General features: G+C 40.7%; 2 protein-coding genes across 5 annotated transcripts in view; one reads left to right on the top strand and one right to left on the bottom strand.

Moving 5' to 3' along the window:
- Positions 1 to 11,219, top strand: part of LOC137375432 (glutamate-rich protein 6-like) — a 63,375-nt gene extending 52,156 nt beyond the window's left edge. For 3 of the 4 annotated variants that reach the window (XM_068042639.1, XM_068042636.1, XM_068042640.1), the window contains 3 exons: positions 2,189 to 2,344; positions 3,960 to 4,188; positions 6,809 to 11,219. In XM_068042639.1, coding sequence (XP_067898740.1) covers positions 2,189 to 2,344; positions 3,960 to 4,188; positions 6,809 to 7,054 — 631 coding nt within the window. In that variant the 3' untranslated portion in view covers positions 7,055 to 11,219. The remainder of the gene's footprint in view (positions 1 to 2,188; positions 2,345 to 3,959; positions 4,189 to 6,808) is intronic. The other variant, XM_068042638.1, reaches the window with a different exon arrangement.
- A 6,051-nt stretch (positions 11,220 to 17,270) lies between these two features.
- LOC137375431 (thioredoxin reductase-like selenoprotein T) overlaps positions 17,271 to 23,487 on the bottom strand; it is a 30,378-nt gene continuing 24,161 nt past the window's right edge. The window contains exons 5-6 of the mRNA XM_068042635.1: positions 20,583 to 20,738; positions 17,271 to 19,452 (exon numbers count right to left, since the gene is read on the bottom strand). Of these exons, the coding sequence (XP_067898736.1) occupies positions 20,614 to 20,738 (125 nt within the window). The 3' untranslated portion in view covers positions 17,271 to 19,452; positions 20,583 to 20,613. The remainder of the gene's footprint in view (positions 19,453 to 20,582; positions 20,739 to 23,487) is intronic.

Raw genomic sequence — 23,487 nt, 5'->3', positions numbered from 1 at the left:
TGGTCCCCTCCATGTGATGCAAGACATTTGTGCTTCATTAGTAGAGCTCTGATAAACACATAGATAAAATTCTTTGTGCGCTACATCAATGCAGTTGTTAATAAAAACAGAAAATGCTGGAAATACTCAGCAGGTCAGACAGCATTCATGGAAAAAGAAATAGATTTAATGTTTCAGGTCGATGGAATTCTGATGAAGGGTACCGGGGGGTTGGGGGGGTGGAGGGGGGTGAAACTGGTCTGCAGCAGTAGCACAAAACAGGCTGAACAAATCTGTATCCTGGTTTTACACTGCGTCCCATTTTCTTTTCCTCTGATTTCAGTAGCAAAGAAATTTGGGCATGGTGTAAACGGGCTGCCAATCCTCTACCAGCCTGATTCCCATTATAGACAAAGACCAGTTTCACCCCTACTGACTGCTACTGGGGTGGGGGGCAAGAGTTTCCACAAGTTTCTGCTCAAGTGATACCACCCACCAGAGTGTGTGGAAGTGCACAGTAGGCTATCAGGTATTCAAGGAGCGCAGCATGAACCCAAGTCTGCTCTCGACCACCATCCACAAACGCGCAATTTCCAGCAAGGCTCGCCAGACAGCAGCCAGAAATGTGAAGAGCAAAGCCCTGCGGATGCTGCAAATATGAAATAAAAACAGGAAATGCTGGAAATACTCAGCATCTGTGGAGAGAGAAACAGGGTTAACGTTTTAGGTTGACAGAACTGACAAAGGGTTGTTGGTCAGAAATGGGAACCTTATCCTGACACTGATTACAACTACTGCTGTAATAAAAACAAGAAATGCTGGAACCACTCAGCAGGTCTGGCAGCATCTGTGAAAAGAGAAGCAGAGTTAACGTTTCGGGTCAGTGACCCTTCATCGGAACTGACAAATATTAGAAAAGTCACAGGTTATAAGCAAGTGAGGTGAGGGTGGGGCAAGAGATAACAAAGGAGGTGTAGATTGGACCAGGCCACATAGCTGACCAAAAGGTCACGGAGCAAAGGCAAACAATATGTTAATGGTGTGTTGAAAGACAAAGCATTAGTACAGATTAGGTGTTAATACACTGAATATTGAACAGCAGCAAGTGCAAACCTGAAAAAAAACAGTGGGTAAGCAAACTGAACAAACTAAGATGAAATGAAATAAATGCAAAAAAAAGATTGTAAAAAATGTAAAAAAGAATGTAAAAAAAAAAGGAAGAAAAAATAACTAAAAATGAAAGTAAAATGGGGGGCCTGTCATGCTCTGAAATGATTGAACTCAATGTTCAGTCCGGCAGGCTGTAGTGTGCCTAATCAGTAGATGAGATGCTGTTCCTCGAGCTTGCGTTGATGTTCACTGGAACACTGCAGCAATCCCAGGACAGAGATGTGAGCATGAGAGCAGGGGGGAGTGCTGAAATGGCAAGCAACCAGAAGCTCAGGGTCCTGCTTGCGGACTGAGCAGAGATGTTCCGCAAAGCGGTCACCCAGTCTGCGCTTGGTCTCCCCAATGTAGAGGAGACCACACTGTGAGCAGCGAATACAGTATACTACATTGAAAGAAGTACAAGTAAATCGCTGCTTCACCTGAAAGGAGTGTTTGGGGCCTGGGATAGTGAGGAGAGAGGAGGTAAATGGGCAGGTATTACACCTTCTGCGATTGCAGGGGAAGGTGCCATGGGACGGGGACGAGGTGGTGGGGGTAATGGAGGAGTGGACCAGGGTGTCGCGGAGGGAACGATCCCTTCGGAATGCTGACGGGGGAAGGGAGGGGAAGATGCAACTGGTAGTGGCATCACGCTGGAGGTGGCGGAAATGGCGGAGGATGATCCTTTGGATATGGAGGCTGATGGGGTGAAAAGTGAGGACAAGGGGAACCCTGTTACGGTTCTGGGAGGGAGGGGAAGGGGTGAGGGTAGAAGGAAGGGAAGTGTCAGAGATGGACCATGTAAAGGTGAGAGAAGGGTGGAAATTGGAAGCAAAGTTGATAAAGTTTTCCAGTTCGGGGCGGGAGCAGGAAACGGCACCAATACAGATGCACTGCTACTGCTGTGCTGGCTGAGAGTGGCTGACTTACCCCAGGTTGAGGATCAAACCCGGTCTGTGTTGCTCTATACCATACCGGGCAATGTATTTACCTGCTAATCCATTTCTTTGTTTCAGAATGCCTTAAAGTTTGATTGCCTTGTTTCCTTAACAATAATAAGTTACCCCTCTGGAAATTTGGCAATTCTAATTTTTACTGACCAGCAGAAGAAATTTACCTGCATCGTGCAGGAGGACAGAGCTGATGATCCAGCAATTCAAGCTGTATTTGGCTCCTATGGAAGGTGCACCTGCTATCATCCAAATGGTGTGGTCTGGTGGGTCACTTTGTCCTTATGATTAAACCGCACTCCGAATCTTATCCTTTCCAAAGATGGGCACAATCTTTGATTAGTTATCCAGCCCAGATGAGCTGACATGCTGCTGGACATAGTTTTCAACACCACAGTTAGTTTAATCGATTGTTGCAAATGAGGTTTCAAACTATTCATGATTTATAATTCAGATTGCGTCTCTTTTCCGAATAAAAATATACATTATGTTTCCAAAGCAATTGATGGTCATGTGGACCTGTGTGCTTTTTGCCATAGTAAATGGATGGTCATCCTAACTCATCTTTCTATCATTCCACACAGCTCTTTCATGTTCAGCAAAAGCTTTCTTCAACCTCCAACTTACCTTGTCTTTTGCCCTCTAATGTTTCACCATTTCCCCTTCAGACTCCTACTTTACCACTCACTCATCATCACAAATCGCTTTCCCACTCACTTCCGCCAACCTCTCTGCAGTTGCATTCTTTCCTACTGCTCCCTCCCTCGATGTACTATACTGCCCCATCATTGGGAACACAGGAACAGGAGGAGGCCATTCAGCCCTGGTCCGCCATTAGAGACCATGGCTGATCTGTATCTTAACTGCATTTAACTGCCTTGGCTTTGTAACCCTTAGTACCATTCCCTAACAAAAATGTATCAATCTCAGTTTTGGCATTTGCAATTGACCCCCTGCCTCATTAACGTCTTGAGGGAGAGTGTTCCAGATTTCCACTACCCTCTGTGTGAGGGAAATCAGACAATCCAACTCCCCAATGTTCCTTCACCACCTTATTGGTGCCAGAGGGCTGGCAGGTTTTTAATATTATAACACTATTCAAGAAAGGGAAGAGAGATAAACCAGGAAACTAGGCCAGTCAGCCTAGAAACAGTGGTAAGGAAGTTATTGGAAACCATTACCAGGGACAAAATAAACCTTCATTTGGAAAGGGTTGGGTTCCTATATTCCCAATGATGGGGCAGTATAATATATCAAAGGACGGAGGAGTAGGAAAGAACGAGGCTGCAGAGGTTGGTAGTGGTCAGTGAAAAAGAGGCTACTGACCCTCCCCTTTCCCCCAATGGCAGGCGGGAACAGATCTTCATGCTGCATGGGACAGGCAGGGGCAGATGATATGTCTGTAGTACCAGAGGCCCCATGCGAGTTAGGTGCCCTCCCACCAACCCTGCAAAGCAACAAGGTCATCCCAGCAGAACTACCAGAATTGTGACCTATGGATTTCCAGGGCCCTCAAATTCTGGTGCTCTCTCAGACGGGCATAAAAGACCCCACTTCAAAGAAGAGCGGGGGAGTTCTCCCTGGTGTCTGGCCCAAGATTTATCCCTCAACCAACATCACTGAGAGAAACAGATTATCAAGTCATTATCAGGTTACTGTTTGTAGAACCTTGCTGTGCGCAAATTGTTTGTGGCCTAATGGGCTTTAGGACGTCATGAGGTTGTGAAAGGCACTATATAAATTCAAGTTCTATCTATTTTTGCTATGAGAAGTGGTGATCTGCTAGTATAATGAATATATCTATGAATTTCTAATATGTATATATGACTAATGAATGTATCTATTGATGACGAGCTCCTATGCCTTTTGTTTTACACGCAGGATAAATATTAATGCTTTGGGCGGCCATTATTCAGATAAGCAAGGCACCCGAATGAAGCGATGGTACTGGAGAGACCGTTTGTCCCCTCTGATCTTAATACCTTTTAAGCCAATTTTCATATCATTAAATGAAAATATTGGTGTCAGGATTATAGAACAGGAACGGATTTTTATTAGTTTTCTGGCTATGGGGAAACAAGCAAAATTCAAAGTTGGAACGAAACTGAAGGTAAAATAGTCAGCACATTTAATCCTCTTGTATAATTTTTGCCCCCATGTTTATTTCTATTATTTCAAACCCTCACTCACTCCAATAAATTTGATAATTACAGCAACAGTCCTTATGACTTGGTGATAAAGGTTGCAAAGATATTTACAAAGTTATTTGTTACGATCCATAGGGACCGTTAACATTTAAAAAGAGAAATTCGAATTCCCAATTATTACTGAAAGTATTATGCCACAAGATTTCACATTTTAATCAAAAGACTTGACTGTACAAGACTTAAACAAAGCAAGACACTACTAAATTAACACTACAATTTAGAAACACATATTTTAAATTTAAAATCTTGAAGACGTATACTTCAAACTCTAAATCTCAGCAGAACACTTTTACTTGACTGTTACTTCCACGCCAAGATTCCCCATATGTTACAGGATCTTGGTGGTTTGTTCACTTCTCCTGGACCAATCCAAAGTGTACCACAGCTCTTAGGTTTGATTTTCTTTGATTTTGATTTTCCTTAATTTTTCAGCTATGTTCTGAGGTGTGATATCGCTCAAATCTGGACTTCCCAGCTTGAGCACGGGCCTGCCTCAAAACAGAAACACTTCTGGTTCCTAATGGCCTCTTTGCTCCTGAATCCAACTGACTTCCAAAAGCTAACAGCTTTCTAAAAGTCATCTAATAGGCACCCCCTGCATCATCTATCTCCATAGCAACGCAGTGCTTGTGGGATGTCCAAGATAGCAATTTAAATGAATTAGTTCCAACTCCAAATCTTCTCTTTGATTTGGGAAATGATATGAATAATTTAAACCCCTGACTGAGGTAGCTGCAGACACACCATCTCCGCCAACAAGTTGAGGGGTTCCCATTGTGTAGGGTCTTTACACTTCCCAATATGACCTTACTGAATAAACATGGGGCACCCTCTGATTTGTAACTACCCTAGGTTTGTTTGCCAGCTTCTCGACCAGGTGTTTTCATTTGTCCTGCACTATAAAAAATTCAATTCTCAAATTAAAAGTTACCTCTAGAAAATTAATACAAACCATGAACCAGGTGATCATAACAATTTAATTAACTTAAAGATGCAATTCCACAATCCATTGGTTCTGACTGGGAGCGCCACCCATTGGGAGCACATCTTAAGAAATCCCAAGTGTGCACCAGACAATTTTCGTTGATTTTGACAGATGAAAAATCACAAGCTAACACCCATAATTTCCCGAGATATGCTTCTTATAAGCAGTGTGGCCTATCGGGAGTGCCAGATCATGGAATTGCCCATGTAATTCCATCGCATACAGTAAACATTGAAGGATTATTTTCTGCAGGAGTCAATCGTCCAATGTCAGGATGGAGTTGCCGAGGAGACACTAGGCTATTCCCCACTGTACCAGTTGGAAAGCAGGTCACGCAGAGCTGTTACTTTGCAGCTTCCAAGCAAGTATGGCACAGTGGCGCAGTGGTTAGCACGGCAGCCTCACAGCTCCAGCAACCTGGGTTCAATTCTGGGTACTGCAAGTGGGTGGTTGATGGTCGGCACAGACTTGAAGGGCCTGTTTCAGTGCTGTATCTCTAAATAAAATTAAAATAAAGTGCTTTGGTTCAATTTAAGATAATTGACAAAAGACCGAGAGGGGAGATGAGGACACAGTTTTTCACGCAGTGAGCTTTTATGACCTGGAGTGCATCATCTGACAGGGTATTGGAAGCAGATTCAATAGTATCTTTCAAAAGGGAATTGGATTTATGTAATACTATCAGTACTTGAAAAGAAAACATTTGCAGGGCTATAGGAGAAAAAGTAGACAATAGGGACTAATTCCATAGCTCTTCCAAAGAACCTACACTAATATGATGGGCTGAATGTATGATTCTATGAATTCCATGGCAGCAGTAAGAGGAGCTACGTTTGGCCACCACACTTGTGGATAAGGAGTTCCTATTCCTAATCAATGTCCAGCATCCCAGGCTGCTGGAATGTGAGCTGTAATGGTGATGGCTGAAGGACGACAGGATCAGTTTTGGTTGTGAACGATGCCGCTTGTGCTTTCACCACCACCTGTGCTTAAGAACAGAATAGGAGCAGGAGTAGGCCATTTGGCCCTTCTAGCCTGCTCCACCATTCAGTACCATCATGGCTCAACATCTACCTCAAATCCACCTTCCCAAAATTTCCCATTAATTCCCTTCGCATGAATGATCTCTCGACACTGTCCAGTTGCACACGTACAAGTTGGCCACTTGGGAAAGGAGCCCCTTATCCCAGAAGACCCTTAAGGAGAGGAAAGAAAAAAAATGTTGCATATGTTTTTCCTAAAAAGAGGTTGAAGGTAGATCTCCTTTATGAGCTGCAGGTTTCAGCCTGCATCTACGCGAAGATGTGGGGAGAAAATTGCAACAGGACGACAAAAACATAAGCAAAAGGAAAAGGTGAAAAACTAGTGTTTTTTTAAAAAACAGGCAGTTTTTATAACAGGTGACTAATACATATCATCAGCTTTACACATGGCAACAAATTGAAAATCCACCCCCTCCTACTTTAAGCAAAATGCAACATCCTCAATGTGTACAATCATCCATTAATTGAGTCTTACTACTTTATTTTCTCCTTCAGTTTAAAAAAGCATCAAAGGAATTCCTTACACCCACTTCAGTAACGGAGGATGATCTTTTCCTTCAGGCCAGCCGGCTAAAAGTTCAAACAGCAATCAACAAATTGTGTATTGCCCTGAACTTTCCAAACAACGACCCGGAGAAAATTCCACTTCCACTTTACCTTGTCTCCCAACAACAAAGGCTCGCCCAACTCTATGCAAATATTAAAATGGATGAAAGCACTGAGGTGGAAAAAGTCCCGTGAAAGACTACAGATGAAAAGAAGCTGCAATTAGCTGAGTACTATTTGTTTGTGTGGGGATGGGTGGGTGGAGGGGAGATATTGTGGTTTATATATACATGAAATAATCTCTTGAATTTTGATTGGAACTAAAGGATTATCAAAATGAAAATATGTCCAAACACCTCTCCCAGTCTTGGACCTATGTAGATAACAGTAACTCAAGTAAGAAGGTTGGCTTTAGATTGAAGATCCTAGCCTCCGTTTACAAGTTAGATCCACAACAGTTTATGATTTTACCAGAGTAGATCTGTAACAGTGTGAATGAAAAGTGTAGCAGAAGGCAAATCCAATTGTCATCTCTTCCCACTTTAAGGTGTATCTTAGATCAGTGTCCCATCTTGTGTGCTGTTATTCCAAAGTCGATTAGATGAAAGTCTTTATTATCAATAGAGTGACAATTTATCATTCAAACTATTTTTGGATCTGTGTTAATCTAATGCTAATGTTTGTTCGTCAGTTTAAAACAAAACTTAATAAAACTCAGCGTCTTTCTAAAGTTGATTATAAAAATGTTGTTTGTAGTATTCCACCTTCTGAGTCTTAAAGAGTATCATCAGAGGAAGGCACTGAGAGAAGGGAAGGGTTTCCTAAAGTGCAGGAAGAAAATTTGCCAGTGGTATCACACATTGGCCATTGACTAATGGCTGGATTAATAGTAACACCAGCAGAGACATGGGAGTAGATCAGTTGAACTGGGGAAGTAAATATTTGCAATAAAATTCAGATAAACAAGACATCTGAGGGTTGAATTAAAGGTGTATAAAAGTGTCATGCTCATACTAACCATCAATTATTTCAATTTCAATGTTAGGTGTTTTAAGTTTTATACATTTTCCACTGTAAATGCCATCAGATCTTTTCGTCAGTCTGTCTTGAACTTACACTTACCATTAAGTACTAGTTACTCCAGCCTCCACCTCTTGCTTCCTTCTAAAGGCACTTACACAAGCTAGGGTCCATAAGGTGCTGGGTGCTCTCTTTTATCTCACCCAAATGGTTACATTTCATAGGTTTAGTCTAGGCAGTGAATGTCACTGACTACTTAACTGGGATTCATCATGGCTGACCCACTGAAGTGCCCAAACATCAGCTAACTTGGCGTGCTGGACAGTGTAATTACCAACTAAGCCTTTACTGTAGCCTTTTAAAGTACTAGTTGTCATATCTGTACATAATTAATGTTCATTCACAGAGCAAGAGTTAACTTTTATCGTTGAACAGTTAATATGCAACAGCTGGTATAAAGACTCCTATATCTGTGTAATATTATGAATGAGGTTCAGAATTTTAGCTGTTTTGAAGTTGTTAGATTAGGATGGATCAGCGGTTCCTGGTGGAGGAATTATTTTACCAATCCCTTCGATGGAATTCATTTTTGTTTGTAGATACAACCTAATGCTGGCATTGTTGGAGCAAAGGTTCATGTTTCTTCCAAGAAGCCAGAAAATGTTCTGAAAGTTTACTCTAATGTTCCTGGTGTAAAAGGCATAGATGAGAGGTTTGAGGAGCGAGTTGGTTTCCCCAACGAGAAATAACGGATGGTTCCGAAGGTCTCAAAAGGTCACAACTCGTGCAGAGCCACTGAACTATCCCTGTGATACAGTAGGGTCCCAGGACAAGGACAAAGATGAGGTGAAAAGGGTAATCACAATGCTAATAGTCAGCACAGCTTTAAAGCAAAGGCAACAATATTAGGTTTGTATATAACACACAGAAATTCAGCTTTACTTCTATTTTTTAGTGAAATGTTGTATCCCTGAATGGCGGTCTCTTGTGTGTGTCCAGGTGAATATACAAGATCTCATGGCACGATTCAAAATGCAGAATTTTCTCCCAGTCCCTTTGGCCAGCATTCCTTCCACGACCAATACACCAAGAAATTTAGCTGATCATTTGTCTCATTTGCTGTTTGTGGATCTTTTCTGAGCACAACTGCACTACACCATTGGAGGTGCCGTCATTCCGATGAGATGTTAAACCAAGGCCCCATCTTCTCCCTCAGGTGTAGGTAAAAGAGCTCACAGTGCGATCTGAAGACGACTGGGGAGTTATCCCTGGTGTCCTGGCCAATATTTATCCAGCAACCTGGTTGTTATTCTCAGTACTCTTTGTGGAATCTTGCTGTGCACAAATTCACTGTTTAATTTTCACACATTTCAATGGTGATTACACTTGAAGAAGTATTCCATTGACTGTAAAGCATTTTGAGAAGTCCTGAGGGCATGAAAGGCACGATATAAATGCAAGTCGTTATTTACAGCTAGGTGGTGTTTATTTTAGGGTTGTGTTTATTTTAAGCATGACCTGTGATCATGTTATTGTCGATAATCGACTGTCCTAGCGAGCAGTGACTTGCCAATTTTCAAAGTGCTCTGAAATTAGAATTAGAACATTACAGCGCAGTACAGGCCCTTCGGCCTTCGATGTTGCGCCGACCTGTGAAACCATCTGACCTACACTATTCCATTTTCATCCATATGTCTATCCAATGACCACTTAAATGCCCTTAAAGTTGGTGAGTCTACTACTGCTGCAGGCAGGGCGTTCCACGCCCCTACTACTCTCTGAGTAAAGAAACTACCTCTGACATCTGTCCTATATCTATCACCCCTCAAATTAAAGCTATGTCCCCTCGTGTTTGCCATCACCATCCGAGAAAAAAGACTCTCACTATCCATCCTATCTAACCCTCTGATTATCTTATATGTCTCTATTAAGTCACCTCTCCTCCTCCTTCTCTCCAACGAAAACAACCTCAAGTCCCTCAGCCTTTCCTCGTAAGACCTTCCCTCCATACCAGGCAACATCCTAGTAAATCTCCTCTGTACCCTTTCCATAGCTTCCACATCCTTCCTATAATGCGGTGACCAGAACTGCACGCAATACTCCAGGTGCGGTCTCACCAGAGTTTTGTACAGCTGCAGCATGACCTCGTGGCTCCGAAACTCGATCCCCCTACTAATAAAAGCTAACACACCATATGCCTTCTTAATCAGGATCCTTTCTCTAATGCAGCTTGTCTCTACACCTTGCCTCCTTTATCATGTATTACACAACGACACAATCTTGGTTTTGGAATTTTATTTCATCCAAATTTTTTTATAATACACAGGGGGAAACTGGCAATAAATTCCAACCATTGTTTTATTCCCCTTTTAAAATAAGCCTCATTGATCCAGTCAGATCATAATCTATGTGCCATTAAAAGTTATAGTTTATGAGCAAGTCAGCTGATCCATGATACACCATTTACTGACAACATTGCGAGGAGTGTATGCCTGCTCTGTAGTTGATGAGCTGGAATCAGTTTTTAAAAAATATGTTTGTAAAAATTGTCCATTTATTTGTGTAGATTTTTAGATTCTTTTAGATTTAGAGATACAGCACTGAAACAGGCCCTTCGGCCCACCAAGTCTGTGCCAACCATTAACCACCCATTTATACTAATCCTACACTAATCCCATATTCCTACCACATCCCCACCTTCCCTATATTCCCCTACCACCTACCTATACTAGGGGCAATTTATAATGGCCAATTTACCTATCAACCTGCAAGTCTTTTGGCTGTGGGAGGAAACCGGAACACCCGGAGGAAACCCACGCAGACACAGGGAGAACTTGCAAACTCCACACAGGCAGTACCCAGAATTGAACCCGGGTCACTGGAGCTGTGAGGCTGCGGTGCTAACCACTGCGTCTCCACACATAATAATTCTTGAGTTGCTATGCGTAATGACACAGTAAGTGCATTTCCTGGGTTTTCCTCTTCCATATTTTCGCCAGATTATTAAATCTTTGCTAATGTTTAGGTCCTAAACAAGTTTATATGATTTTGATAGAAGTACCCAATAGAGGAAATCTTAACAAACACATGACTACTTATCAATGATGGTACAGGTAGAAAATCTATCAGAACAGAGGGTAACAAAACTCTGAGCAGGTATCCATCGGTACACTGAGGAACAATGTCACACATGTACAAACACCAGTTGATAAGTCCATTCCTTCAAGTGTCTTGCAGGCTGTATAAGAAATAAGTTCTGAAGAAATTCTTTTAAACCATTTCTACCATCGATAATTTATGTATTTCATGCTTCTGTATAATCATATTATCTGTAAATAAATCTATGACTTTTAGCTTGAGCATGATATTTGGGCAGTGTATTATTTACCATCTTTCAGGAGTAGATAGAATTTGAATCAAATAGCCTGTTGACGATCACTGCCAACTCATGAATAATGTAAAATAAAAACAAGAAATGCTGGAAATACTCAGCAAGTCTGGTAGCATCTGTGGAGAGAAAAGCAGAGTTAATGTTTCAGGTCAGTGACCCTTCTTCAGAATAATGAATAATGTATATTTGTACAAGGCACTATATCCAAATTAGCTTTATTCTGACTGATCAAGATCAATCCAGGTCATGTGCCTTTTATTATCTTTTATAATTTTTGATAATTTTATACAAACCAAATTGTACATTTTGTACTTATTTGAAAGACAGAAAATAGCTTGATATATTCCATAAAAAAGGAACCCTTTTACTGCAGAACTTCTTCATAAACAGCAAGTAGATTATTTACTACCTCTGTGTAGGTTTTGCAGCACATTTCACTCACTAATCGAAGCCACATGAGGCCATCAGGTTTTGACTTATTTTTCTAGTAAATGTTGATTGTGCTGTTTTAAAATAGGCATTGTTTGAGAACTTATGTAAGCATGGGTCTATTAAGCCTCAAAAAGACACGTGTGAATACAATTGTTAAATGACTTGAGATTGAGTTATGCATTTTGAAATTGATCCATTAGCTATGGCAGAGATAGAGTTTTACTAGTTTAGTGATCAGGCAATCCTACCAAAGTAATTCACTTGACTAACATTGTTGCCTACACATATTTTAATCAGAAATTATCTCATGTCTTATAAAATGTTTGTGGAAGCTTAGAGATCTCTCAAATATTTAGGATGACACACCTTATCTATTTGAGTGTAGAAATATATTTATGATTTACTAAAATGGTTTCAGGGAAAAAGGAACTTCAGGTACATGGATAGATTGGAGAAGCTGGAGATGTTCTCCTTCGAGAAGGTTGAGTGTTTTGATGGTTTGGCATCCTTCCATCTATGGAAGATGATGGACATGCAGTAAACACTCTATTTAGGTAGGGTGTCTTCTCTTGGTGATGATGACCTTTGTTGATGGCTTGAGAGGCAGGTTCTGCCACAAGTGCTGCACGTGAAGGTCCCAAGTGACGCTGAGTTATTGTTTTTGACCCTGGCACTTGTTGCCAAGCTGCTGTAGCAAATGGTCATCATGGCAATGCACACCAGTCCAAAGGATGTGTCACCATTTCCCTCTTGCGCCAGCTAGTGACTCCCAAGTGCAATAGTCGACATTTAGGGCCTTCACATCACGCTTGATAGAGGTGTTCAAAATCATTCGGGATCTGGAAAGAGGTGGACAGCAACTGTTCCCATTGGCAGAAGGGTTGAGAATCAGAAGACACAAATTTAAGGTGAATGACAAAAGAACCAAAGATGACATGAGGAAAAACATTTTTAATGCAGCGAGTGGTTATGATGTGGAATGCACTGTCTGAAAAGGTGGTTGAGGCAGATTCAATCATGGTTTTCAAAGAGAACTAGATTTATACTCGAAGGGAAAGAAAGTTGCAGAATTACAGGGAAGTGTGGGACTAGCTGGATTGCTCTTGCAGAGAATCAGCATGGACTGGGCAGGCCTAATGGCCTCCTTACATGATTATATTCGATCATATGACAATTATGAGATATCTATTTGATCTTAAAATGGAACCTGCCTTTTAAATCCCAGAAATATATTCAAGAGCTGTTGGGTTTTTCCTAGGATCTTCATTTCCTTGCTTTTTACTTAGGATACAGACAAGCTCCATAGGAGTGCTTTGCCAAGTAACAAATTGATCAGATCTGCAGTTCAAGTGATGGAGAAAAAATCTAAACATTTTAGTTTGAAAAAGTTTACATATTCAGGAAGAAAATTATTGGCTTTTTGGACTCTTGGCATGTTTCTGTTTTCATGTAACCTTCACGTGGAAGCTGTGGCTCTATGACCCCCCAAGAAAAGATTGCTCCCAAAGTTGTGGATCTCATTCCAGGGACTTGAGCACAAGATATAGGCAGAGAGTTCGGTGCAGTACTGAGTACTGGTGGAAGTGACATCTTTTGGATGAGATGTTAAACCAAGCCCCCAGGTGCTCTCTCAGCTGGAAATAAAAGACCCCATGGCACTGTTCGAAGATGACCAGTGCTTTGGCCAATATTTTTTCCTCAACTGACATCACTAACACAGATCTGGTCATCATCACATTTGAAGTGTACCCACTTAAGAACATAAGAAATAGGAGCAGGTGTAGGCCATTCAGCCCCTCAAGCCTGTTGTGCCATTCAATAAGATCGTGGCTGATCTGATTGTTGCCTTAACTCCACTTTCCTGCCTGCCAGCCATAACCCCTGACTCTCTTGTCAATTAAAAATCTGTCTAACTCAGCCTTGAATTTATTCAATAACCTAGCCTCCACTGCTCACTAGGGTACAGAATTCCTAAGATTAACAACCCTCAGAGAAGAAATTCCTCATCGTCTAATTTGAAACTGTGCCCTTAGTTCGAGATTTCCCCACAAGAGAAAACATCCTCTCAGCATCTACCCAGTCAAGCCCCCTCAGAATCTTATACATTTCAATAAGATCACCTCTTAATCTTCTAAACTCCAGTAAGTACATAAGATAAACCCCTCATCCCAGGAATCAGCCTAATGAACCTCTCTGAACGGCTTACAATTCAAGTATGTCCCTCCTTAAATAAAAAGTGACCAAAAGTGCACAGTACTAGAGGTGTGACCTCACCAATGTCCTGTACAGGTGCAGCAAGACTTCGCTACATTTATACTCCATCCCCTTTGCAATAAAGGCCAACAATCCATTTGCCGCCTTAATTATTTACTATACCTGCATGCTGACTTTGCTGTATGCAAATCACATGAATCACAAAGTACTTCAGAGATGTATTGAAAGGCATTATATAAATGCAAGTTTTTTCCCATTTTATTTGTAAATCTATTAACTTTTTAGTGAATGTGATGGCAAAGGCATATTGTCTACCTTTTGAAGTGGACAGATGAACATGTGTGGTAGCTTGTGACATCTTCCGTACAAAATACAATATTAGATATTTACTTATCCCATTGGAGCCACATGAGCTGCCAAGATTATATTTATAGATAAGCCTCCTTACTGTGAACACAAGAGGAAAACCCTGAATTGCACAAAACCATTAACTACCTTATTTGCCCCAACCTAGATAGTTATATTTCAGGCAGAAAAGCACATGTTACATTAGAACAAAGAAGAACAAAGAACAGTACAACACAGGAATAGGCCATTCGGCCCTCCAAGCCTGCACCGATCTTGATGCCAGCCTAAACTAAAACCTTCTGCACTTCCGGGGACCGTATCCCTCTATTCCCATCCTATTTATGTATTTGTCAAGATGCCTCTTAAACGTAGCTATCGTACCTGCTTCCACCACCTCCCCCGGCGGCATGTTCCAGGCACTCACCACCCTCTGTGTAAAGAACTTGCCTCGCACATCGCCTCTAAACTTTGCCCCTCTCACCTTAAACCTATGTTCCCTAGTAACTGGCTCTTCCACCCTGGGAAAAAGCTTCTGACTATCCACTCTGTCCATGCCGCTTATAACTTTGTAAACCTCTATCATGTCGCCCCTCCACCTCCATCGTTCCAGTGAAAACAATCCGAGTTTATCCAACCTCTCCTCATAGCTAATGCCCTCCAGACCAGGAAACATCTTGGTAAACCTCTTCTGTACCTTCTCCAAAGTCTCCACATCCTTCTGGTAGTGTGGCGACCAGAATTGCACGCAATATTCTAAGTTTGGTCTAACGTTCTGGACAGCTACAGCATGACTTGCCTATTTTAATAATCTATGCCCCGACCGATGAAGGCAAGCATGCCGTATGCCTTCTTGACTACCTTATCCACCTGCGTTGCCACTTTCAGTGACCTGTGGACCTGTACACCCAGATCTCTCTGCCTGACAATACTCCTAAGGGTTCTGCCATTTACTGTATACTTCCCACCTGCATTCGACCTTCCAAAATGCATTACCTCACATTTGTCTGGATTAAACTCCATCTGCCATTTCTCCGCCCAAGTCTCCAACCGATCTATAACCTGCTGTATCCTCTGACAATCCTCATCACTATCCGCAACTCCACCAACCTTTGTGTCGTCCGCAAACTTACTAATCAGACCAGCTACATTTTCCTCCAAATCGTTTATATATACTACAAACAGCAAAGGTCCCAGCACTGATCCCTGCGGAACACCACTAGTCACATCCTTCCATTCAGAAAAGCACCCTTCCACAGCTACCCTCTGTCTTCTATGACTGAGCCAGTTCTGTATCCATCTTGCCAGCTCTGATCCCATGCGACTTCACCTTTTGTACCAGTCTGCCATGAGGGACCTTGTCAAAGGCTTTACTGAAGTCCATATAGACAACATCCACTGCCCTTCCTTCATCAATCATCTTCGTCACTACCCTTCTTAAACAAAGGAACAACATTGGCTATTCTCCAGTCCTCTGGGACCTCACCTGTAGCCAATGAGGATGCAGAGATTTCTGTTAATCAAGATTTAAGTAGAGCAAAGGCTTGAAAGCCAACCCACAAAGTAGCAGATTGTGAAAACATAGCAGAACAGAGTTGAATTATATTTTGGCTTTGTTAAATTTAAATTTTTAACAATTTAACAGACGGCTCTATTTCAGCATCATATCAAGGATGGACACAGACCTTTCCTGCAAATTCTTATGGGCCCTGGAACCACTGGGAAGGTGCATGCATGCAAACATACAGCAACACATGGGTGGCACAGTGGTTAGCACCGCAGCCTCACAGCTCCAGGGACCCGGGTTCAATTCTGGGTACTGCCTGTGTGGAGTTTGCAAGTTCTCCCTGTGACCGCGTGGGTTTTCGCCGGGTGCTCCGGTTTCCTCCCACCGCCAAAGACTTGCAGGTGATAAGTAAATTGGCCATTGTAAATTGCCCCTAGTGTAGGTAAGTGGCAGGGAATATGGGATTACTGTAGGGTTAGTATAAATGGGTTGTTCTTGGTCGGTACAGACTCGGTGGGCTGAAGGGCCTGTTTCAGTGCTGTATCTCTAAATAAAATTAAAATAAAACACAGTAAATGATCCCTTTAAGCACAATATGCTGATGTGGATGTTGCAAAGTAGTCTCCAATTACACATGACATCATGAAATAAATTTAGGCTGATCATTTTATGGGGAAAAGCAGGCTTTACAGTGCAAAGACATTTCTCCTTCAACCTTTAAAAACTATGCTTGAATAGCCTCTGGCTAATAAGAAACATCTCAATCATTAAATACAAATAGAATTGGCTCATTAAAATTTGAAACCCTTATTTCAGTAGACTGCAGATACAGGACTTTTTCAAGGTCGACAAAGGTGCAATAAAGTCATTTTCCAAAGACTTTCTATATCACCCAAAGTAGCAATTGTGAAGAGAAAAGTGGGCTCAGGTTTTAGATCAGATACAGAGGGGCGACACACAGTTTAAACTTCAATGCCATTAAAATTATGGTAGATGGGACTAATCTACTTGATTCATCCAATACAAATGGGCATTGCCTAGCTTATTACAGCTTGAATACTTCCATCAGTACCCTGACTGACTGGTCCGGCCAAAAGCAGAGCGGCTGAGATGCAGCTGAGACTTTGGATGCAACACTTAAATACTATATCACTGAGGAAAAATGAACACTCCACCCGCATGGCTAAATATAAAACACACTAATTTACCCAAAGCTGTTTTTTTTTTCCATTCATGGAATGTGGGCTTCGCTGGCTAGGCCAGCATTTACTGCCCATCCCTAATTGCCCTGGAGAAGGTGGTGGTGAGCTGCCTTCATGGTTATTGCACCATGATATCTAGGCCATCATGCTCATGGTTTAATCAAGTCTTATGAAAAAGCTATAAAGTATTAAATTTTTTGACCGGGGTTGTGGGGAGAAGGAACAAAGACGAGACAAAGATAAATGCAGTCTCTTTTCTATTTACATTTTGTTTTAGAATAAGTACCATAATCAAGCATCTTTGTGAAAGCAATGCCCTTGTGTCTCAAAAGCCGACTTTATTGAAAGGTTTATGAAGAAATTTACTAAGGATGACATTTTGTAACTTGTTCTGCGAAAGATGAGAACTCAGAACAACAAGATAATTAAGATGGTCTAGGCTAGACACAAACGTTATTTCAGATAAAGCAGAGGAAAAATATTGTAATTAAATTGCAAGGAGAGCAACACAACACATGACTGTGCAAAATACACTCAATTAACAAGACATTCTTACATCATGTAAATTCAAAGATTTAAAGTAATTCAAATCTGTCAGCAGTATTAGGAATAATGATACTTTTTTCTGATTTATATGTGGAACTATGACCAAAGGGATTTGTTTTTTTTTAAAAAGGAAAGGTATCAAATACTCTTTAAAAATAAAGTGCATTTTCTAATGGATTTAAGATAGTACAGAATGCAAAGATACATACAGTTTGAAATAATCTATATTAAAGAAAATATTGTAGAGCAAGAAAACTCAAGCTGCAAAAGTCACATGTTGACAATCTCCTCTTAAGTCTTTCAGCATGGTGACTAAGTATAAAATAATATGTTTGAAAATCTGATACATTAGGATGCAACTGATTTTTCTACAAGAGGAATATCTTTGATTTGTGATATCTTTTATGATGTTTATCCTTGTTCCTTACCATCACTCACCAATCCCAACACCCCTCCCAAAGAAAACTTACTGTGGGGAGAAGAAATCTGTTGAGAATTAATGACATTACCGGGCATGGTGCCCTGGGTCTACTTGTGTTTCCTTCCATCTATCCCTCAAAGTGTAGTGAGTGGTAACCAATAATTCACTGAATTGAAATATTTTATGTTCCATTAGATATTGCAAATAGATACTAACTTCTGTCAGAGGTGGTCAAAGGTATTAGAAGTATTTAAAATATTTAGTTGGGACTGTGCGCATCATCTCAAATTTTAGCACAATGCACCTGTCAAGGTTTTCAGGGAATGTTGTGGATGTCTCCATTTCCACATAAACATAGGATGTGACTCAGGAGATTGACAAAAGGAAGAAATATCTGAGGCATTAGCAAAAATTCATACTGAATTCTGCCTTATTGTACACATTCAGAAGCAAAGATAAAATTCCAAAGCACTGCAGTGGCATTATCAAATTTAATTTTGACCAACAAAAATTTCTCCATTTTATTTCAAATTAAAATTTCAAAAATGCTGCGCCTTGTGAAATTTTTCCTGTTACCCTTAGAAATGAGTTCAATGGCCAGTTTAGAGCCAATCCAAAGTTGCCATCAAGGACTAATTACACATTCCAATTAGCTTTGTGGGGTTTTTCTTTCCTCCTTTTAAATTCTAATCACAACTTCCAACACCATAGTGTGTTAAAACTTGGTATTTTGATTCTTATATCGGTTAGCTTTCCAATTCTCTAGGCTCTGAGTTCACTCCTCTGGTTACAAAGACATATTTAAACTAATTTTTAGGCAGCACTCCACCGGTGTAATTTTTCCTACCTGGCTAGTTACGCCTCCTGAATCAAGACACTGTACTCTCCAAGCTTAGTTTAAAAAAATTGTATAAACTGAAATGATTTGCTCCATCATATGAATAACAGTATTCAGGCTACTTGGAAGCGCTAGGATAGGGCAAAACAAAACAAAAATTCTTGTTGGCAAATATATCAGTGTATGGTTTCAAATTAACAACACTAGTATTAGGTACAGAAGATAAACTTTAGCCGACCACATACAGTGTACTTGAATAGATTTTCATCAGGGCTACAGGTTAAAATGCACCTGCAGTTAAATTATAATTACATTATAAATTACAATATCAAACATAAAATTTATAGTATACCACTCATTTAAAACACAAAATAACAGAACTGTTATTTGCCATCTGTATTGTTTCATTAAATGTCGCCACAAAGTCATATTAAATTACATATAAAAAAGAAACTATGTTCATATTACAATTTGATATATGTGCAGTACACTACAAGGTGAACATGATCAGTGTATCCAAGCACTGAAGTCGTTTCCATTTTTAAGAGGAGGTTTTCGAAGGTTCGGTACGACTGATGTGGGGAACATCCAGTCTGCACAAACAGTCAATGCTGCTTTAAGTGCAGTCCTTCATAGTCATCAGCCTTACCATTCTCAGAAAACATCCACTAAAATATCTGCAAGATAAAGAAAGGTAAATTAAGACAAGAGAACTCTGCATGACGCCTTTCAATAATTAAAGGTTGTACAAACAGTTACATAACCATCCAGTATAAAATACAAGAATGTTTTTAATGCATTACTATACATATAGTGATGAGGTGTCAATAGCCAGTTAAGTGATTAAATTATATAAAATATCACCTCATTAACATAGATCATGTCACGTGCAATCACCCAGGGGTTGCAAGTCAACGGTCAGCTCAACTGGTAGCACGCTCACCTCTTGGTCAGAGGTGGTGTGTTTCGACACTCAATTAGGCTACGAATCTAGGTTCATAATCTATTGCAATACTCAGTGCTAAATGATTAGAAGTTCTGTCCTTTGGATAAAAGGTTAAACTTGAACATCAGGGAGCTGTTCCTGGGTCAGAGCCAAATTCTTCTCAAATAAGACTAGTAAAAATAGATTAACTGGTCATTCATCTCCTGAGTATTACCTGACACTCCTAGTTGGGATCTTCAATTGGTCACAAATTATAATTCATTCAAATGCTGCAGCGTGTGTTCTCACGAGCACAAAGTCACACTATCTCATCACCCTGTCCTCGCCAACCTTACTTGGCTCCCACAGTCCCAGCAAACTGATTTCAAGATTCTCGTTCTTGCTTCCATACCCCTCCAAGGCCATGCCTGCTCAATCGGTTCCGTTCAGCGATTTATTCATTGCCCCACAACTCTACAATTAATAACCACTCATTTAGTCTGATCACCTGGTCTATGCTCCATAGATTTCTCCATCTCACCACCATACTCCCCGCATTCAACATGCCTGTGTTCGACCGTGCCTTCAAACCTTGGACCTAATTCTCTTAATTACCACTCCTGCTCAAAAGCCATATTTTTCCTCCCTCCTTGTAAACAGAAGCATGTTCCTGTATCTGAGGAACGCTACAGAAATAAGTATGTAACTTTTTCAAGCAGTTGCGTTCGAGTTATACTGAAGAAAATTGATGTTAAAAAGTAGTGCCAGTAAAAATATCAAGAAATCAGTAGTAATTAGGCTGAAATGAATGCTGCAATTAAGGTTTACCCAAATATAATGCACAAGTTTTGAAAAAAATTTACACCTGAAAGGATTACTCACAGAAAAGTCTTTCCAATGCCTTAAGATCTAGCTAAGATCGATGAAGTGGGATTGAATCCATGTGTACATTGAGCTTCATTTCATTGTCCAGAATCTGCACAAGTTGTTGCATGGATGGAAGATGGCCTGACTCGAGTTTGGACCATACTGGAACATCTAAAGAATACAATAAAAAGCTCAATAAACATGAATTATTAGCACTTTGGGTGCGACGGTAGGAGGGAGAACTTTTGGTAATACAACTAGTTCTAATCCAAGCAAAACAGAATCTGTGAGCTCTGTGCTAAAAGCCAAAACAGGCTTTTAATACAGACAATACAGCAATGCACAAAAAATATTTCATGAAGTTTTTATTCTTGGTTGAGTCTGAGATCCAGCTTAGCCGTATGAATCAAACATTATACTACATCAAGGAAAAAATTTGAACAAAAAAGTCTAATTCCCAAGGGAAGCTGCTGCTGAGAGATATGATTCTATCTGATCTTGTGATTACTTCTTGTTCATTCTTGTCCAGAAAACTTGACTTGCCAGTTTGTGTTCATGCAAAGGAACATGTTTATACAAATCTAAATATGGTGGAATACACATTTATCACACAACTGAACTGAACAGGCATGACATGAAGATATGTTGCTATCATCATATGTGCTATAGATGCAGGTAACCAATTTGTATTTTTTTAAAAATTCTTTCAGAGAATGCGGGCATCGCCGGCAAGAACAGCATTTGTTGCCCATCCCTAATTGCCCTTGACAACTGAGTGGCTTACTAGGCCATTTCAGAGGGAAGTTAAGAGTCAACCACATTGCTGTAGGTCTGAAGTCACATGTAGGCCAGACCAGGTAAGGACAAACTTCCTTCCCTAAAGGATATTAACGAACCAGATGGGTTTTTGTGACAATCGATGATAGCAACGGTGCAATGAAACTGTGACTAACTTCTAGATCTGTATTAATTAAATTAACTCATTGCATTTAAATTCCACCAGCTGCCATGGTGGGATTTGGATCAGTGCCCCTGGGGTATTAGCCTGGGCTTCTGGATTATTAGTTCAATAACATACCACTATGTCACTGTCTGGTCAGTCAGAAAATCTGTTTGCATATTGTCATCCTGGGTGGCACAAGTGCACTGATAGTGCGTTATTCTACAGAATATTACAACAGATCACTCATGCAATTATACACAGGGCAATTTTCCAATTTAAGTGTAGAACAGGGTAAAGAAAAATGATGTTTCCCAAATACACAGAATACCTGGGAGTGGGCGAGATGTGGGGGAGGGGGGAGGGGGGTGGTGGCGGGGAGAAAGAGAGTGGGTGAGGTGAGGTGGGGAGAAGAAGGGTTGTAGGGGAAGTGAACAGTGTCTCCCCTTGGTGCTTTCAGACTACTCCAAGCAGCTGGATGAAGAATGTCATTTCCAAAAAAGCCAGCAGCTCCTTAATCTATCATGCCCTCACAGTAAGACTCAATGGCATAAAAATTACAATAGTCGACCAGATAATAGAGCTACAAGATTCCTGTAATAGGATTTATCATGAACCTGAGAAAGAAACAAATGCCACCGCTATTTGTGAAAGTGATGCTTGCTCCTGCTACCTACCAACTAAACAAAAAACAATCCTCACTTTCACTGCTGGTAACAGGCCACTCCTTCTACATTAAAAACTGCAGCAGTACAGGAGTAATGTATTTTTGTGTCATAAGTAATCATGACTCAAGGATTACTTTTTTTGCACTATTTAGAATAAAATATTGCAGATTAGCAGCGCAACAGAGCTAACTTAATTGTACAAAATTAAATTTTTAACCGAACTGGATCTACTTTCACTGCAGAAATGTGTCATCTTAGAGGCCAAGAATATCAAAGAATTTTGCTTTAATTAATTGGTAGCACAACTTACTACAAATTTGGCCTAGTCTTTTACCAATATTATGATTAAATTCACAGGGTGGATAAGTCAACGTGTCCTGATGACATGCACTCTAAGCTATTGAAGGAAATCAAAGACGAAATGGAAAAGCTCTGCTTCTCATCTGTCAATCATCCTTAGATATGTAAATTGTTCAGGGGACTGAAGAGTAGCAATAAAAGCAATATACTGCAGATGCTGGAAATCTGAAACAAACAAAAAGTGCTGGAAATATTCAGCAGGTCTGGCAGCACCAACGGAGAGAGAAGCAAAGTTAACTTTTCAGGTCTGTGACCCTTCATCAGAATTGGCAAAGGTTACAAAAGAATTAGGTTTTAAGCAAGTGAAGTGGAGGGGTTGAAAACCTAATTCTTCAATGCCACTTCTCTTCAGGAATGCCTACCTTGAAGAAGTTCTGCTCTTCTCTCCGACGGGATTTTCGTTTGTCTCTTTTACCTTGGTAACCTTCATTGCATTCTATTTCCCTCCTGGTGTTTGATAAAGTGTCTACCAAAACTCATTTACACAGCCACATCTCCTTCCTCGGTGACAGTAACAGTCTCTCTGGACTAATGCTTTGCTTTCACCACAAGCATTAACACTCACTTTGCCTTTGTCCCAGGACAGCTTTGTTATTTAATCTCTCCTGCCCTACAGCATGGCTACCTGACCCGAACCCAACCAGACCAGACATTTATTTTTTATTTATTGATACAGCACTGAAACAGGCCCTTCGGCCCACCGAGTCTGTGCCGACCATCAACCACCCATTTATACTAATCCTACATTAATCTCATTACTCTCTCACATCCCCACCTTCCCTCAATTCCCCTACCACCTACCTATACTAGGGGCAATTTATAATGGCCAATTTACCTATCAACCTGCAAGTCTTTGGCTGTGGGAGGAAACCGGAGCACCCGGCGGTCACGGAGAACTTGCAAACTCAGCACAGGCAGTACCCAGAATCGAACCCGGGTCGCTGGAGCTGTG

The sequence above is a fragment of the Heterodontus francisci genome, chromosome 11, assembly GCF_036365525.1.
Source record: "Heterodontus francisci isolate sHetFra1 chromosome 11, sHetFra1.hap1, whole genome shotgun sequence".
Classification (NCBI taxonomy): Eukaryota; Metazoa; Chordata; class Chondrichthyes; order Heterodontiformes; family Heterodontidae; genus Heterodontus; species Heterodontus francisci.
This window is presented reverse-complemented; position numbering and strand designations above follow the sequence as displayed.